We start from the raw sequence: 19644 nt of genomic DNA, 5'->3' as shown, positions 1-19644 counted from the left end.
CACACATCATAAATATACTGTAACATCTTAAATAGTATCCTTAAGGTAACTACAATACATCACTGTCAACACAGTCGTCTTTTTTATATTAACCAATGCCCATTCTTTCAAATACAATTTTTAACATATTACCAAACTTTTTCTTGTGGTTCGAATACCTTCTAATTTTGTGGAACTCACACAGCATGTGTACCTTGAACTCTACGATGCTATCCGATCCTAATTTGTTAAGGACGTAGTTAACAAAATTTCCCAGCAACCAGTACATAGCGTTATTTTTTGCTTCTGGGAAATAGCGTGCTTCAGGCCTGTGTATCAATGACAGCGATATATACTCAGGGGATGTTCTTGTAATCAGAGCTATTTGCTCGCGGATCCACTTCCAACTATTCATGTAACCACTGCAAGTATATCTATGAATTACTGTGTCAACTAGATGGCATTGTTGACATAAATTTGTTTCACAGAGTCCGATTGTGTGCAGTCTTTCATTGATGCTAGCTATTTTGTTAACTGTCTTGTACCATGACGTTTTTATATTAGACGTGAGCACATTAGAACTAATGTTTTTCCAAATCTCAGTCCACTCAATGTTTGGAAACTGTCGTTCTATTTTGTTCCTTCCTTCGCTTTTCTTTCGTTACCGCATTATGGCTCTCGATGTCAAGTGTCGGGACTGCCTGAGTTCGACATTGACATAACTAAACTCAACACAGAAAATCCTTACGTGCCGTAAGCGACTGTTGATATTCTGCACGTCAATCGGGGGAAGCAGGCTTGGAGGTTTAATGATCTCGAAAAGTTGGCTGGTTATACTTTCTCGTGTGTCTCTTATTAAATTAACTTGCCTTTTGATAAAAAGAGCAGAGGCTTTATCCGTTATATCAACTAATCCTAGTCCACCATTTTTAGGATCTAAAGTGGCTACTTTAGCAGGTACTCTGAACATTTCATTTCTCCACAAAAAGTTGGTGATTTTGGACATTATTCTCCTCGCTATCATTCTCGGTATTGGAAACAGCTGGGCAGTATAATAAGTCTTAGCAAGGATGCATGAGTTGATATACTGTGTTCTTTGAACTTGGTTCATATATAGAGTTAAATTCTCTACAATGGCTCCTTGCACTTCATCTGCTGCAACTTTCCAATTTAAAGCCGTCATTTTCATAGGGCATGCTGTCAGGGTGATCCCAAGTGTTTTATGTTGTCGGACTAATTTTGCCCACTCGACGTTGATATTATCAAAACCTCTGAGATTTAACATATTACTTTTTTTTCGTTTGCATTGGTTCCAGATGCTCTACAGTACGAATCAATCACTGTTGCTAGCGTGGTTACCTCGTCATTATTCCTTATAATGATCACTATATCGTCAGCATAGGCTCTTATAACTGTTTTATTTCCTGATAATGTTAAGCCTTTTAATCTAGCATGGACATGTCTGAGGAAAGGTTCCAGCGAAATGGCGAAGAGCGACATGGACAGAGTACTTCCTTGAGGAACACCTCGTTGTATTTGCATCGGCCTGGATTGTTGACAATTCACCGCTATTTTAGCATTTATTCCAGTTGCTATGTTCTTAATCAACTGTATGACCCTATCGTTGAAACCTATTTTCTTCAATGTCTGCAGAAGATATTCATGATTTACTACATCGAACGCTTTATAAAAATCTAAAAACAATAAAGCACACTTTATGTTTGTTACAGAAGTTATTGCAATGATATCCCTGAATTACGCTAGATTTTGGAAAATGGTTCTGCCTTGCGCACAGTTCTGATGTTGACTTACAATTTTATCTGTAAGGCATGAAATTCTCTTGTTTATTATTCTAGCTATTAATTTATAATCAGAATTCAGCAGTGAAATTGGACGAAAATTATTTAAATCTTTGTTTCCATTATTTTTTGACACCAGAACAAATTTACTCTTCTCAAACTCAGTCGGAATCATTTTACGCTGAATAGTCTCATTTACAATGTCCATGATTTTCGCACCTACTATTGGCCAGTAACGGATGTAAAACTCCGCTGGCAGACCATCCGGTCCTGGGGATTTTTTTGGTGGTGAGGCGCACACGTCTTCTTCACTGACAACCTCGAGAAAATTTTCGTTGTCATCTTCTGTCAGCTGTGGGGCTAGGATGTCAAGGAATTGTTCCAAGGAAGCATCACTACTTTGATGTTCAGAATATAGCTCGCAATAATAGCGATAAATCTCGTCCATGATATCCTGCTCGGTTCTGAGAATCGTACCGTGTTTTGTTCGAATTTCATCAATAAAAGTCCTTCTCCCGTTTTTTGTATGTTTCACTAAATGGTATAGGGAAGTAGTTTCATCTTCTGACACCGAATTTGCCTTCGATTTTATTTTCAATCCTTCCATTTGACTTCTCTTGATATTAAGTAACTTGGCTTTGACTTTTTTGATGTCTGCTATCCGAAGTGAGGAACCTGCTGAGACTTGATCATACAGATTTCTCAAAACGGAATAGTAATACTCTACAGTGCATTTCATTTCCCTTGCGCTCTGGGCACTGTATTGAATAAGAACTTTCCTCATCTTTGGCTTTGCCATTTTAACCCACCAGTCAATAGCAGTGGCATATCTACTACGGGCTCGCAGGCATATTGCCCATGTTTCTTTAATCAGATCTTCTAAATCATGATTTACTAACAAGGAAGTGTTCAAATTCCACTGATTCTTGAATCGGCGAAACGGCTATCTTGTTAGATTTATGCAAGCTAAGACACTTGAATGGTCTGCAAAGTACGTAGGAATGGTTTCTACTTTTGTCTCGGAAGTTTCAAGATTTTTAGAAATATATCACTATCAATCCTGCTACGTGATGTTGCCGTGACATAAGTGAACTCAACAGTGGAGGGGTATTTGATTTCCCATATACCCTTTGATTCTAAACCAGTAACTAGTTGTTTTAGTTCACTTGAGAAATTAAAATTAGGTAATTGATCTTTTAGATTTAAAACACAATTAAAATCACCTCCAAGTAATAACTGTCTTGGCAATTTCCTTAACAAGTATATCAGGTCATCTTTGAAGAAACGTGCCCTGTCAGCTCGATGAGAACTTCCTGAAGGGGCGTAAAAGTTGATGATAGTCACATCATAGATATTTAGTCCTATTCCCCTTCCGGATTCAAGTCGTTCCACCTCGCTTACTGTAATCCCGTCCCTCACCAAAATAGCTGTTCCAACACTTGTTTCGGGAGACACATTTATGTAACTGACAAAACCGGGAATTACCAAATCCGAAATTAGAACTTCTTGTAACAGGGCAATATCAGTCGCCGATTCGTACAAAAATTCCTTAAGGGCCGATAATTTCAAACCGATCGTGATTTTATTTATGTTTATAGTGGTGACAGAATAAGATTGCGTCATTGTGCTGTCACTATGTAGTTGTTTCGATGAACTAATTTAGTTTCCTGTGGTTCAGGGTTCAGTTAAGCTGTAACAGTTTTCTCGGAAGGCTGAACATGGAATAACACTTCAATCAGTTTATTAGTTACTGTCCCGTTTTTTTCTACTTCTGATGTTTTCTCTTGTACCGCAAGCAGACTGATTTCCTGGTAAACTGTCTGATTTTTCCTCCAGTGATACGTGTACGACCGTTTCGGACTGAACATTCTTTGGGCTTGGGTCGCCCCTACCGGATTTTCCCTTCCCTTGGTTACGAGCTACATTCTCATTTGGCTGCGTCGATATTTTACTTCGCGGCTTATCTGGAGCAGCAGCAGACGCTTTAGCAATTTCGGTTGCCGGCGCCTGTCCTGAGGTGTTGACCGTGATTTCAGTTTGGCCACCACTTCCTCGTTCATTATTAATTTCACTCACTTCCTGATCGAAGGAAACAAATGGAGACTGCAGTTTTGCAACCTCTCCCTGAATTTGTTTATTAACAGATAGATTCTGATCTTTGCAATCGGCTACTGCACCTGTTGTTTCTTGCAAATTAATGCTGCTTACACCCCCTTCATTTTCTGGTACAGTATGTGCATTAGCTTTCTGTTCATTAGTTTCCATTCACATTTTGCCTTCAGGTTCCTCTGCCTCCTCATCGCACTGTTTTTGCTTGCGAAGTGAGGGAGTGGGACAAGACAGCTCGTCCTCTGAACATCTATCAGTTATCTCCAGAGGTCGTTTTTTCGGTTGCGTTTCAGTTTCACGAGTAGTGGCAACAGGGTTTCCTTTTGTTGTTAACGGGGGAAATTGACTGTTATCGTGAAGGGAGACATCAGCTTGGCCCGCTGCATTAACATCCTCAACCAGTTGTTCCGGGCTATTCTTTGGTAACAGATCATTTAAGGTAAGCTTCTGACGCGGTATCAAATTACTTTTAAGAACAACAGTTCGCCGCGGACATTCCTGTCTGAAGTGGCCGGTTTCGTTACATATATGACATGTAGCTTCCTGACCTGTATAAACAATTTGTGCCTTATACCCACAACCAGTTACGTGAGACGGAATATTCGTCTTAACGTCCATCTCTACACAGGGGACCCCGTTAAAACACTGCAGTTTAAAGCGAGGCGACCATCTTTTATTTGCAATTGATTTAATGTCTCCGTAGTTTGAAAGAGCTTCCTTAATCTTATCATTTTCAATTTCAATGGGAAGATTCAAGACACGAACGGTTTTGTAATGAATGTCCGCTCTATAGATGGAAACCTTACTTTTATAACCATTTCTATGCACAAAATCTACTTCATAGCCCCACTTTCGTAACACTTTATCAACAGTCGAAGCACTGATTAACTTGACAAAAACACAGTATTTTTCCTGATCCAGTTTCCAAGCATGGACGGTTTCAGAATTTGGACTAATTACCTGTGTAATCCAGTCATCTATTTCCAGGAATGTCGGCTGAACAGGACGGGATTCCTTGTCAAAAGCAAATACCAGAGTATTCTTCCTAAGGTTTGTAGCCATGGTTAATCCAGCGAAGCAATTTCGGTTAAACAACCGAAATTCAAAGTATCAGCAGCAAGACCAGAAAGAGCGATCAGATCACAAGGAACAGGAACGAACACGGAGATTAACGGACGGACGCAACACCTACTCAAAGGAAGGCCTCGGCGCTTGTTCGTGACGTCACGTGAGCTAGGCACGGCGAACGCCAGGTCTGTTGCAGGCATACTCATAATGGAGGTGTCTTCCTCTCTGACACAGGAAAATGTGAAACTATTGGCGGTAGTTGACCAACACACATTGTTCTGAGAGATTTCTGCAGTCAATTAATTGTGCAATTCATTACACTTCTTAATAAATAGTGTAGTCCTGAACTTCAATTTCCACCTGTTTTAAGGATTGACATACAAAATCAACTTCATGGTCCATGGTTCTCCATGGTACTGCTTTACTTTATTTGTAAATCTGAGGAAGTTACGTTTGTACTGGGTTGCTTTTACAAGAACCTGTGAACATATTGGTGCTCTTCTTCAGGTATCTTGGTTGACTATGGGGTGAGGAGCACTGAATGTTAATGAAATATCTTGCGATTGTACACGTTGGGGGAGGGGGTAGGGGACAGAAGAAGAGGCAAAAGAGAGATACTTGTATTATGAAATAAAATTTTTTTATCTTATAAAGTTTCTCCTTTCAGCTGCAAGAGTGCATATTTATCTTTTCTAATGTGCATGTTTAAAAAAGTTTAAGCTCAGCAATATTTTCGATGTATGAAGCTATTTTGTTTCCTGTTTGGAATTCCTTTCGTTGAAAGCGACTGTAATCTAATGACTGGCAACAGTTGGACATTTACACATGTAAATTAGTTCACATTTCCAGTGACGATGTCAAACGAAAATAAATAAATAAATAAATAAAAGAAACGAGTTAATTGTAAGGGGGTTGGGGTAAGTTTCGATAACAATATGCATCAAGTAAATATAGTTACTTGAATGTAAAATTTCCGAAGCTTGCAATGGGGCAAAGGATCTTCTCATATTGATCTACGTTTATTTCAACAGGATTCAGTAATACAGAGCTATGATCTTCATTTGTAGTTTTAACATAGTAAGAAAATCTTTCTTCTAAATAAAACTGCAGAATCCAAAACAATACCAAACATTTTGTCCAAAAATAAGAGATTTATAGTGATAAGCACGCCCAGGCGTTTCTGCCTGCAACAGACCTGGCGTTTGACGTGCCTAGCTAACGTGACGTCACCAACAAGCGCCGAGGCCTTCCTTTGAGTCGGTGTTGCGGACGGCACTCGGCGAAGCACAAGTACAGCGATGTGAACACTGAAGTACAGCGCAACAGCTAACAGCGGCCACTCGCGAGCGCGGCTGAAACGGAACTGACCCCCGACCCCACGCTCGTGCTGTCTCCTTGTTAGAGTGAATAAAGAATTTCAAAATTCCGATCGTCATGTGGTCTCCTTGTAAGTAGTGGTATGAAATGGGAGGATAACTTAAAATTGGAGTTGCAGGTTTGTTAGAAGAGGTCTGGGAGGGACCGGTGGACCTGTGTAGGAAATCGCGTACATAATGCTAGTGCGACCAATTCTAGAATATTGTGTTCCAGTAGTTTGACTGTTTATCAAGTAATCATGACAACAGACAACGAATAAATTGGAAGGCTACGGCAAGAAAGGAAGAATGAATTGATTGTTGGTGTTAATAACGATCATCCTCCTTTACCTCCTGTGCATTACTGCAGATGACGTGTCACTGAGCACATTTGTTCTGTGCGTGCAGTACACGTGAGGCGCCTAGTTGTTTCCACTGCAGTGTGTGGAATACGAAGGTTCTGTTATAGGTCACTAACCTGCTGTCTTCAAGTTGATGTCCCCAGCGCAGAAAACTGCACGCAGGTCGTAGGTTCTGTATCTTGAGGCTGAAACTGACTTTTAACGAGGTTCTGTTCTGAAATAATGTATCACTTCTTTGGGATGCCACTCGCGTATTTTAATATAACAACACCTTCTGATACAGCAAAGTACATGATCAAACACAATGTTTACGAAAAGGTACCTTTACACTATTTGTGGCACCTGTCTGTGCCTCATGACTACCGGAGAGAATCTTTTAATACTGCATACTGGCAAACACATCCTGCCACAGACAACATGACTGTACATCTCGACTGCCTAATCCAGAGTCACGAACAAGAACTTAAATAAAAATTGGAAACGCATCCTACGACAGACAACATGTCTGTTCTTCTCGACTGCCTAATCCAGAGTGACGAACAGCCCGAAACACTTCGCGCGCCATACCAGAAAAGGCGTGACCTGAACTCTTCCGAATTGCTTCGTCTGCAATTTCGTCAGTCTTTAGTTTTTATTTTAAATTGTTTTTAATAATTCTAAAATGACTGACTGATAGTCAGCTGTTGAGAGATATTTATATTAAAAACTAAAGTCATTCCAATGAGTAGTTTAACTAATAATAATAACTATACTGTAACGTTTTGGCGCCCTTGCTCCGAACACAGAAGCCAATCACAGAGCAGTAGCATTATGCAGGCGGTCTTTCTCACGGGAATGGTACCGAACCTAACATCTGTCACAGGTACCTCACACCACATTTCGTCATCTATATACTTCTTACATCTCCACTGCTCTGGAGCCTAATATGATGGCTGACTAAGCCATAAATATTACAAGACGCGGTCCAAGGATCGTAGCAGATCGGTATAGCTGATGCGGAAGTGTACCGGAAATGATGAGTGAATCTAAGTGGCAATCATTGGAAGAAAGGTGACGTAGTCTTTAGGGAGCCCAGTTGGGTACATTTAGAGAAATTGTGTTCGAAGATGCACGAATAACTTTTTTTGAGAAGTCTATCCAACCTACGAGGTGCATTCAAGTTCTAAGGCCTCCGATTTCTTTTCTAATTAACTACTCACCCGAAATCGATGAAACTGGCGTTACTTCTCGACGTAATCGCCCTGCAGACGTACACATTTTTCACAACGCTGACGCCATGATTCCATGGCAGCGGCGAAGGCTTCTATAGGAGTCTGTTTTGACCACTGGAAAATCGGTGAGGCAATAGCAGCACGGCTGGTGAATGTGCGGCCACGGAGAGTGTCTTTCATTGTTGGAAAAAGCCAAAAGTCACTAGGAGCCAGGTCAGGTGAGTAGGGAGCATGAGGAATCACTTCAAAGTTGTTATCACGAAGAAACTGTTGCGTAACGTTAGCTCGACGTGCGGGTGCGTTGTCTTGGTGAAACAGCACACGCGCAGCCCTTCCCGGACGTTTCTGTTGCAGTGCAGGAAGGAATTTGTTCTTCAAAACATTTTCGTAGGATGCACCTGTTACCGTAGTGCCCTTTGGAACGCAATGGGTAAGGATTACGCCCTCGCTATCCCAGAACATGGACACCATAATTTTTTCAGCACTGGCGGTTACCCGAAATTTTTTTGGTGGCGGTGAATCTGTGTGCTTCCATTGAGCTGACTGGCGCTTTGTTTCTGGATTGAAAAATGGCATCCACATCTCATCCATTGTCACAACCGACGAAAGGAAAGTCTCATTCATGCTGTCGTTGCGCGTCAACATTGCTTGGCAACATGCCACACGGGCAGCCATGTGGTCGTCCGTCAGTATTCGTGGCACCCACCTGGATGACACTTTTCGCATTTTCAGGTCGTCATGCAGGATTATGTGCACAGAACCCACAGAAATGCCAACTCTGGAGGCGATCTGTTCAACAGTCATTCGGCGATCCCCCAAAACAATTCTCTCCACTTTCTCGATCATGTCGTCAGACCGGCTTGTGCGAGCCCGAGGTTGTTTCGGTTTGTTGTCACACGATGTTCTGCCTTCATTAAACTGTCGCACCCACGAACGCAATTTCGACACATCCATAACTCCATCACTACATGTCTCCTTCAACTGTCGATGAATTTCAATTGGTTTCACACCACGCAAATTCAGAAAACGAATGATTGCACGCTGTTCAAGTAAGGAAAACGTCGCCATTTTAAGTATTTAAAACAGTTCTCATTCTCGCCACTGGCGGTAAAATTCCATCTGCCGTACGGTGCTGCCATCTCTGGGACGTATTGACAATGAACACGGCCTCATTTTAAAACAATGCGCATGTTTCTATCTCTTTCCAGTCTGCAGAAAAAAAATCGGAGGCCTTAGAACTTGAATGCACCTCGTAAATGACATGGAAGAGCCCTGAAGCAGAACTGGAAAGATGCGTCTGTACTCAACAGACGAAGCGACCATAGGCTTGTATCGTTTGAGCAAAGTTTTTCTGGGAAATCTGGCTCTTGAGAATACGTGATATCCTCAGAAGTACACGACCTCGCAGAGGAAATTACGACAAACATACAGATTGCAGCTAATGATGTCCCTCTCCTCAAATCTGAAAGAAACAGTCGAACTTCAGTTAATACCGTTCAGCTCATCAAAGAAGGGAAGACAGTGGACAGGGATAGAGTAGACTATACAACTCTTGATAAGATAGTTCTGAAGGAAATAAGAAACTATCTGAGGAAATTTATCAATAACTTGGTCTTGCAGACGATTGAAAACAGCCGAAAATAGAAAATTTTAAAGACCAGCAGGAACATATAAAATTATGAAACACAAGAGCAAGAAAGGAGAGATACTCACAGATGGACATAATATTACTAAAATTATTATAGATTTCTACCACCTTCTGCATGCTGCGACGATTGAAAGACCACATGAGGAAGAAGAAATAGCCCTAAATTATACACAGAAAGAAACACTGAAAGTAATCGCTGCTACTGTTGAAAAGGCGCTCAGACGAATAGAAAACAAAAAAAAAAAAATCCCTGTGGAGGTTTTGATGACGAATGAAATGCTGAAACTAGGTCGAAGTTGTCTGCAGGAAGGTGTGAGGATAAATGCATCAAGTCTGGAACAATACCTAAAAATGGAAAAATGAAGTGATGCTACTCTTTCAAAAGGATGATAAGGGAAACTTGGATAACCACCGTCCGGTTAGTTTATCACGTCTTTAGAAAATCGTGATTAAAACTGCAACAAACTGTCACACAAGAGAATTAGATTTCTGGCAACTTATTGAGCAAGTGGTTTTTCGGGAAAGTTTTTCGTCTATGGGTCAAATCCACATTATTCGCCATCTCCTCGAAGAAACAACTGAGTTTAACACCAGGTTAGATTTATAGATTATGGAAAATATTTGGGAAATAATGAAGGCCAGTATAAATACGAGGTAGACAGAATTCCTGAAATACGTCTACGAACAGGCAACAATGGCAGAGTGGATGAAGACTTTATTGCCAATAAGATCCCATTCGGCAAAGAGTTCGCCAAGCTAACACCATTTCTCCGAAACTGTTCACCCTTGCATTGTAGAATGTATTCAGATCACTAGACTCGAATAGCAGAGAAATAAAATCGATGGCTCATATATGAACCGCCTGCGCTTTGCCGGTGATATGCTCATAAACAAAGATGTGGAAGAACTAAAGGCTGTGATCCAAGAACTAAATCCTTCTTTTTCAAAGACTGGCAATAAAACAGAAATACTAAGCCCAGACAGACAACAACTTACAGCCAGAAACTAGTCTACTGAAACTGTTCATGAACTCATCTACCTTGGTCAGAAAATTAAACCAGGGAAAACTATCAAAATGCAGAAATTCCTCGCAGAATAGGAGTGAGCTGAGCAACAGTACAGAAAGTAAGATTTATTCTGACCAACAAGGATGTCCCAAATGAGGTCTATAATATGTGCATAGTACCAGTTTTATCCTACGGTCTGGAAACTATGACTCTGACTAAGGCAAGTGCCAGTAAACTACAGCGCACACAACGACCCATGGAACGACAGGTTCTAAGGAGTCAGCCTCAGGGGTAGGATTCGATCAGGGGACGTTCGAAGAATGACAGACGTCACAGAGAGAATTGCAAGACTGAAGTAGCAATGGAGCGGGCACGTAGCTCGACAATGTCGATCCTTAGAACTGTTCACTGGAGATCCTGAGATCACAAGATGGGCACTGGAAGACGCGAAAAGGGATGGCTTGAACACGCGAGGCTGGTGGCTGTAAAAAGGTGGTAAGAGGTGGATCAAAACCGAAGACAATAGAAACGTATGGAAGAGGCCAATATCCGTCAGTGAATTGAGATACATTGAAGAAGAAGAAGTATTCGAAGATAACTGCGTCCATTAAGCTATTACCAAGACGTATCTCGCATAAGAAACACACACAAAAAAAAGCGAGATTTGGATGCATACAGAGGAATTAAACAGCCTTTTTCCCCCTCGCTCAATACGTGAATGGAACAGGAGAGAAAATCGATAAAAGTGCACGGCGCAATGGCTTATGGAGTATTATACAGATGTAGAACAGATTCATACTTTACTATTAAAATGCACAGTTACTTATTTTACAAAACATCTTACACAGCCCGCATCTCGTGGTCGTGCGGTAGCGTTTTCGCTTCCCGCGCCCGGGTTCCCTGGTTCGATTCCCGGCGGGGTCAGGGATTTTTTCTGCCTCGTGATGGCTGGGTGTTGTGTGATGTCCTTAGGTTAGTTAGGTTTAAGTAGTTCTAAGTTCTAGGGGACTGATGACCATAGATGTTAAGTCCCATGGTGCTCAGAGCCATTTGAACCATTTTTTAGACACCTTACACAAAACATGTTGTTGTTGTGGTCTTCAGTCCTGAGACTGGTTTGATGCAGCTCTCCATGCTACTCTATCCTATGCAAGCCTCTTCATCTCCCAGTACCTACTGCAGCCTACATCCTTCTGAACCTGCTTAGTGTATTCATCTCGTGGTCTCCCTCTACGATTTTTACCCTCCACGCCGCCCTCCAATACTAAATTGGTGATCCCTTGATGCCTCAGAACATGTCCTTCCAACCGATCCCTTCTTCTGGTCAAGTTGTGCCACAAACTTCTCTTCTCCCCAATCCCATTCAATACTTCCTCATTAGGTATGTGATCTACCCATCTAACCTTCAGCATTCTTCTGTAGCGCCACATTTCGAAAGCTTCTATTCTCTTCTTGTCCAAACTATTTATCGTCCATGTTTCACTTCCATACATGGCTACACTTCATAGAAATACTTTCAGAAATGACTTCCTGACACTTAAATCTATACTCGATGTTAACAAATTTCTCTTCTTCAGACACGCTTGCCTTGCCATTGCCAGTCTACATTTTATATCCTCTCTACTTCGACCACCATCAGTTATTTTGTTCCTCAATTACCAAACTCCTTTACTACTTTAAGTGTCTCATTTCCTAATCTAATTCCCTCAGCATCACCCGACTTAATTCGACTACATTCCATTATCCTCGTTTTGCTTTTGTTGATGTTCATCTTATATCCTCCTTTCAAGACACTGTCCATTCCATTCAACTGCTCTTCCAAGTCCTTTGCTGTCTCTGACAGAATTACAATGTCATCGGCGAACCTCAAAGTTTTTATTTCTTCTCCATGGATTTTAATACCTACTCCGAAATTTTCTTGGGCGATATTCCTTGATGGCACGGTGGTTACCGAACAGTACGGTAGGTTTCGGACGATGGATTCATTCTCATTATGCAGTGCGACCCTGATTTCGACAAGATGGGACTCGTGGAAGATGGAGCTGGACCCCAGAGGCCACTGGCATAGGCCTCGATTGGCCGCCATATTATCCGGATCTGAGCACATGCGACTCAATTTTGTGGGACTATATTAAAGACAAGGTGTACAGCAATAACCCCAAAACCATAGCTGAGCTGAAAACAGCCTTTCAATAGGTCATTGACAGCACCGATGTTCCGATACTTCAGCGAGTCATGCAGGATTTCGCTATTCATCTGCGCCACACTGTAACCAAGGAGCCACGTGGGCTTAGCCGAGCGGTCTGAGGCACTGCACTCATGGACTGTGCGGCTGGTCCCGGCGGAGGTTCGAGTCCTCCCTGGGGCATGGATGTGTGTGTTTGTCCTTAGGATAATTTAGGTTAAGTAGTGTGAAAGCTTAGGGATGATGACCTTATCAGTTAAGTCCCACAAGATTTCACACACATACGAACATCATAGCCAAGGATGGCAGGCACATCGAACATGTCATAACAGAAACCCGAATATGTGTAGCGACGTTAGATGTTGAATAAAGTGTGTGTGTGCTGTAGTTTGTAACTAATTTACGTTTCTTCATATAGTTCAATAATTGTCTCCCTGTAGCTAATTAAGGCCAGCGGAGCTAGACTCAAAATGAAGTCTGTAAATTACGTCTTCTGTAGTACGACATTAAGAGACGGTAACAACGGAAATTCTGTACATACAAAACCACGAATCTGGCTTCGTAACGATTGAAATCTGTTTTTAATTCTGACGGTCTGTCGTACGGCAGAAAAACAAAATATTTACTAGAATTATTTGTCATGCAGCTGTCAGTTGCTTTCAAAAATAAAGTTTTCTATCAACTGTTTTATTAAATAAAGTAGTTGATGATTAAAACGCATTTCTAAAGTAGTCCATCGCTGTTGATTTCACCTGATGAAAACAATGGTTGCCTGTAAATCTCTCATTGTGGAGCACTGCCTGTTGTGCAGCAGTGACTTCACACACAACGGTAAACGTGAACTACCATTTGATAAGTACTGCGGTTTAGAACATACACAGCCACTAAATACCACAAAAAATTACAGTGAAAAAACTGGCACGAAAAACATTTACATTTAGAAATAAAGACGTAATTACGGGCTTTTGTGAGTGGATAGCTCCATAGAAAAGTTGCATGAGATCTCAGCTGCTTCGACTCTATCAAAACCGTCTAGCAACCGACTGAGCATTTCTCGTCCTGCGCTGTTAAAGCACTGCGCTGTGTTAGTAAGATGAACTTATTATTATTACATACAGTAACTGAACTAATGGCACGACTTATTTTCACAGAATTTACGATCGACGACGTGGCGGCACAGTCAATCCTGTTTTACGCCGCAGGATTCGAAACATCGTCTACCACCATGAGTTTCGCGCTCTATGAACTGGCTCTCAATCAAGATGTACAGAAGCGGCTGCACGAGGAGGTGGACGCGACGCTGAAAGAGAACGCAGGGCAGTTGACGTACGAGGCCATTTCCAGCATGAAGTATCTGGACAAGGTCGTCGCAGGTGAGTTTCTGCAGCCACCATCATAACTAAAACTGACTGCCTTCTTTTCATTTCCACACAGGTAATCTTCATTTGGAGGATGTAACAGATTCCACAGAACTATCCTGAAGTAATTTTTTTCACTCTGTAGCCCACTGTAAGCTGATTTTATATTCCGTAACAGTTTAAAATTGGGTTCGAGATCCGGACCTGCCCCCAGACTTTGTCGATACCGAATGCGATAATCAGACTTTGCGTTGCTAGGGAAAAAAAACCATGTCCACGGCTGAGTACTGACACAGAAGTTTCATTATATAGACGGCTTTATTCGGTTATCTGGTAATTTGTGCAGCGTAACTCGACGTGTCATTGGCTCAACAAGTCGTTGGAAGTCCGCTGTAGAAAAGATTGAGCCATGCTGCCTCCATCTCACATCGTTATGGAGCACTGTCTTAAGTGATAAGTTCGTTGTACGACCCACATTGATTTCTGTGGTTATTTCGTGCAGAGTTGCTTGGCTATTAACACTGACAACACTAAGCAAATGCCACTGCATTGGCCGCGGTGAAAGGCAATGTCTGTAATTTGGCATTCTCAGCACACTCTTTACGATGATGCAGTACTGAAGTCCCTAACGATTTCAGAAATGGAATGTCCCATGCGTCTATCTCCAACAGACATTCCGCATTCAAAATCTGTTAATTCCCTTCGTCGGTCTGCAATTACGTCGGAAACCTTTTGACATGAATCACCTGAGCTCAGATGACAGCTCCATCCACGCATCTTGTGTACGCGATACTACCGCCATTTGTATACGTGCTATCCCATGAATTTTGTCACCTCATTGTAAAGTGCGAGTTATTCCAGAAGGTGTGATCGACAATTTAGAAATGAAACGAAGAAACTTAGAAAAGCCTCGCTTCTCTCGGGGCTGCCAAAGTTGTTTCAGTGTTTACCTTTGACGAGAGCGCCAAATGCAAATTCTCCTGGTAACAAAGATTTCGATCGTTGAGTAGTTACTGAAGATTAGTTAACCAAAAATCATTAGATTCATACTGTTCGTGCACGAGTAGATGATATTAATGCCGAAATATTAACAGACGGAAGTTCTGAAATCTTTGCTGTGTCACATTATTATTTTGACGTTTTTCCAGGAGAAAAGAAGGAACCGCTGCACTGCCAATGCCTGATTTGCAAATGTTGCTGTATTGCACGATAGCGGTCAGAATGCGGCCGAGGAAGAAGGAATATTCAGTGGCGTTGCGTGAGAGAGTGGTATTGCCCCATTCACAAGGGAGAAGCTATCGACAAATCGTAGCAGAGGTGTCTGTTAGCTACACCACGGTACGAGCCATCATTCATAAATATAAAGAGACTGGTACAACAGTGAATAAGTGTCGTCCTGGACGTCCAAAAGTGCTTACAACCCGAGAGCGTCGCCGTATCATCGCACTTGCTCGGAAGGAACCTGCTACAAGTGCACCAATTATTGCTGAGGTTTTTCATACAACGTCCGACAAGACGGTTGGTGTTGAATGAGGCTGACATGCGTGGACGTTCTCCCAGGAAAAAGCTATACATATCGGAAATTAACTGGCAGAAATGCCTGCAGTTTTCCAAGGACTACATCAGCAAGCCGATGGAGTTTTGGAACACTGTGATATTTAGCGACGAATCGAAGTTCAATGTGTTCGGAATTGATGCGAGAAAGAAAGTTTGGAGTAAGCCGAGTACTCATCTCGACATCAAACACATGCATCCCACAGTCAAACACGGTGGGGGCGGTATGGTGGCGTCCGGCGTTGGAAATCTAGCTGTAATCAACGGTACAATGGATTACATGTGATACACCGATGTGTTTCGAGGTAATTTACACGCTAGTGCACAGACGTTGGGCCTTACTGGGGGGTTTCATTTCCACCAAGACAACGACTCAAAACATACCGCCATGAAAACCCGGGAGTGGTTACTGCACAATGCCCCCAGAAGGCTTCTAACACCACCTCAGAGCCCTGATTTGAAACCTATTGAGAACCTGTGGGCTCATCTTGACACACAAGTCAGAAAACGGCGTCCGTCCGGTAAAAACGACCTGGAGAAAGTGCTCCTGGAGGGATGGTCGAAAAGTACCCCTCACATCACCCGGAATTGAATACAAAGCATTCCTAGGCATTTACGTGCTGTTGTAGATGCTAAAGGGATGCACACTATCTATTACAAGGTAAACATCTATGAAGAAAACGAACACACTGTCCGATTCATACGCGTGTGCCAATACTTTTTTGGATGCAGAAAAGCGATGTTTATTTTCATAACACTGTATGTTACTTTACGGACAGGTGATTTTGACATATTTGTAAGCTGTGTGATGGAAGGTGGCACGTGTCTGGGTTCTGTTCTGAAACATATATTTCGCTTAACCTACAACCACTAAAATGTAACTGTGCCAATGCTTTTTGGTGCAATTGTATATTGTTTTCCACAGAATTTATAAATCCATTAAAAGCTGTTATTTGATCAAGTGCGGATGACATATTTAACTGACAATGCGGAAGCAGGAATAAACAAAGAGTAATCGATTGTAACAATGTCCAACACCCCGCAGGCAAGCAATCTCGAATGGTTATCACCGACCGAAGTTTCCACTTAAAAGAGTTCATGTATTTCGTGGGTGTTGCGAGGCAGATGATAATGCTCTAATTTTGTTCAATAGTGAAACCAAAAAAAATGGAAATAACGTATCTCATCACAACCAAATACATGAAAGAGTTTAGACCACGTTGAGCTACTTATTTGGATAGTGATTTACAAGGTGTACAACTTTGCTTCTGTCGTTTGCCGATAGGTGGCGACAACGGTAAGTAGCGGTAGAAAGAAATCGATCGCAGACGTCAGGCAGCTAGCTTGGACCCCGCTCAACATATGGCTCTGAGCACTATGGGACTTAACATCTTAGGTCATCAGTCCCCTAGAACTTAGAACTACTTCAACCTAACTAACCTAAGGACATCAAACAGCCATGCCCGAGGCAGGATTCGAACCTGCGACTGTAGCGGTCTTGCGGTTCCAGACAGCAGCGCCTTTAACCGCACGGCCACTTCGGCCGGCTTTGCTCAACATAACCTCATTGAAACATTAGTCTACTTGTGTCTGCGTCATAAAGTTGTACTTGATGGAAAACGTCAGTTTCCGAGCCTAATTCTCGTCATTTGCGGGAGATGTTGCTGTTTTGTTTCAATGTGAAGAAAACAGCAGCTGAGTCTCATCGAACGCTCTCAAGTACGTATGGTAAGCTATTAGTGAAAGAACGTGTCGTGAGTGGTTTCAACGCTTCAAGAACGCTGATTTTAACGGCGTAGACCGGCACAGTGGTGGAAGAGAGAATGTTGTCGAAGATGCAGAATTGGATGTATTGATGAGTGAAGACTCGCGAAAAACTCAAGAAGAACTGACACGATTACTTGGAGTGACACAACAAGCCATTTCAAAACGTCTCAAGACTATGGGCATGATTCAGAAAGAAGGAACATGTGTCCCCTGTGAGTTGAAACCAAGAGACGTTGAAACGGCGTTTGTGTTTGTGAACAGTTGCTTTAGAGGCAAAAACGGAGGTTTAAGTAGTTCTAAGTTCTAGAGTATTGATGACCTCAGAAGTTAAGTCCCATAGTGCTCAGAGCCATTTGAACCATTTGTAGACACATGATTGAAGATTGGGTCTGACAGTGAAGCGTGCCCGGACAGCCTAAAAGTAGGGCGATCGCTCACGATAAGCAGGAGATATGGGTTCGAGTCCCGGTCGAATACAAATTTTAATGATTCTCCATATTCGCACCTGCAAATACGTTCCATGACTCTCATTCGAGGTGATCGACGCGACAGAATCATGCGCCTTGCTGCTCAACTGTACTTTCCTGTTGGTCCTGCTGACACACTCATCTTCCAGTTGGGGTACTCAAATGTTTGTGCCCGCTAGGCTCCTCGCTGCCTAGCAGAAGACCATAAAGAGCGACGAAGGACCATTCCCTGTACGTTACGACACTGATCGTGACACGTGGTCTCTGACGTCGACCGCTAGATTGGCAACATACGGGCATACATGCCGTCAAGTAAGGTGGCTTAAGGCCATCGCATTGAACGGAGAGTATACGTTTTTGTAGCCAAAAGCGTGGAGAATAATTGGCGTATTGCAATCCTGAATAAAACCAGGTATTTTTAGAAAAAAACGTGTTGCATTACCTGTTCAGCACCCCTCACACAACGAGCCTATCGAGGACTGAGTTAATTCATACTTCACCCGATGTTAAAACACGTCAAAATAAAACAATGTAATAAAAAAAATGTTTTCTGGCTAGGGCCTCCCGTTGGGTACGCCGGTCGCTTGGTGCAAGTCTTTTGAGTTGACGCCACTTCGGCAACTTGCGTGTCGATGGGGATGAGATGATGATGATTAGGACAACACAACACTCAGTCCATTAGCGGAGAAAATACCGCAACTGTAAGAAAGACATAGTGGCAGCGCATGTATGTAACGCTTCGTTTTGGTTTTAGCGGAATCACTGAAAGACTTACAATCTATAAATTTGTAACAACTGTTGACGGTGTTAGTTACCTCATTTCCTAAAGGCTTTCTTTCCGTTCCACAGAGACTCTTAGAAAACACCCACCGGCAGCTGCCACTGACCGGAGATGTGCACGCGACTTCCAGCTTCCTGATGGTGGACCTCTTATTGAGAAAGGAACGCCTGTGTTCATCCCGATTTACGCCCTCCACCACGACCCCGAGTACTACCCAGAACCACAACGCTTCGACCCCGAGAGGTTCTCAGAAGGGCAGAAAGCAGCGAGACACCCATATGTGTACATGCCGTTTGGTGAGGGTCCTCGGAACTGTATAGGTAAGTCCTCAGACTCTTAATATGGGTGCAACAGACATGTAATGCGAAAAATTTACGATAGTCTCTTTATAACTCATCAGATTCATGATAAAATTTTTTTTTCTTCTGTGGTAGATTGATAAGCAACGTTGGTTACATTTTCTTAAATAAGTGCATTTCGTTTCGTAACTATCGTGATTTTGCAGTTGTCTCTTTCCCCCAACGAGTTTCCTTTGGAAAATATTCTTAGCCCGATTAGTTGTACACGAGGATTTTGGAAATCAACGTCAGACTCATGCGATTGGACTAATTTTTGTCTTCCAGGAATGCGGTTAGGTCTTCTTCAGGCTAAGATTGGTCTGGCGTACTTGATGTCCAAATACGAAGTTCGTCGATGTGAAGAAACCACGGTGCCTCTTCAGTACAGTACGTGGTCCGCGGTTCTGATGTCCGCTACTGGTATACAGCTGAAACTGGCCCACAGGAAGTAACCAAAACTACCTCACTGGTTGCTCTCAGCCTTCTTTCACACTCTTTGTCTGTCTGTGTAACATTTTATACTATTTGTTTTGTAAACATTTTATTTGTGGTCGGAAACGATGAAGAGACAATAAATTATTTCATTCTACCTACAAAATATTGTTTATAGTAAATTTTTTGTTCCTCTGTTGCATACTTAATCAACATTTCCTGCA

General features: G+C 42.2%; 1 protein-coding gene across 1 annotated transcript in view; it reads left to right on the top strand.

Annotated features, from left to right (window-relative positions):
* The window catches only part of LOC124616528 (cytochrome P450 6k1-like), a 33301-nt gene extending 14212 nt beyond the window's left edge, over window positions 1-19089 (top strand). Inside the window, exons 5-7 of the mRNA XM_047144844.1 lie at window positions 13875-14096; window positions 18719-18970; window positions 19085-19089. Of these exons, the coding sequence (XP_047000800.1) occupies window positions 13875-14096; window positions 18719-18970; window positions 19085-19089 (479 nt within the window). The remainder of the gene's footprint in view (window positions 1-13874; window positions 14097-18718; window positions 18971-19084) is intronic.
* The last annotated feature ends 555 nt before the right edge of the window (window positions 19090-19644 follow it).

Source organism: Schistocerca americana, chromosome 5 (genome assembly GCF_021461395.2).
Source record: "Schistocerca americana isolate TAMUIC-IGC-003095 chromosome 5, iqSchAmer2.1, whole genome shotgun sequence".
In the NCBI taxonomy this organism is placed as follows: domain Eukaryota; kingdom Metazoa; phylum Arthropoda; class Insecta; order Orthoptera; family Acrididae; genus Schistocerca; species Schistocerca americana.
Note: the sequence above shows the minus strand (reverse complement) of the source record. Positions and strands in the feature narration are given on the sequence as shown.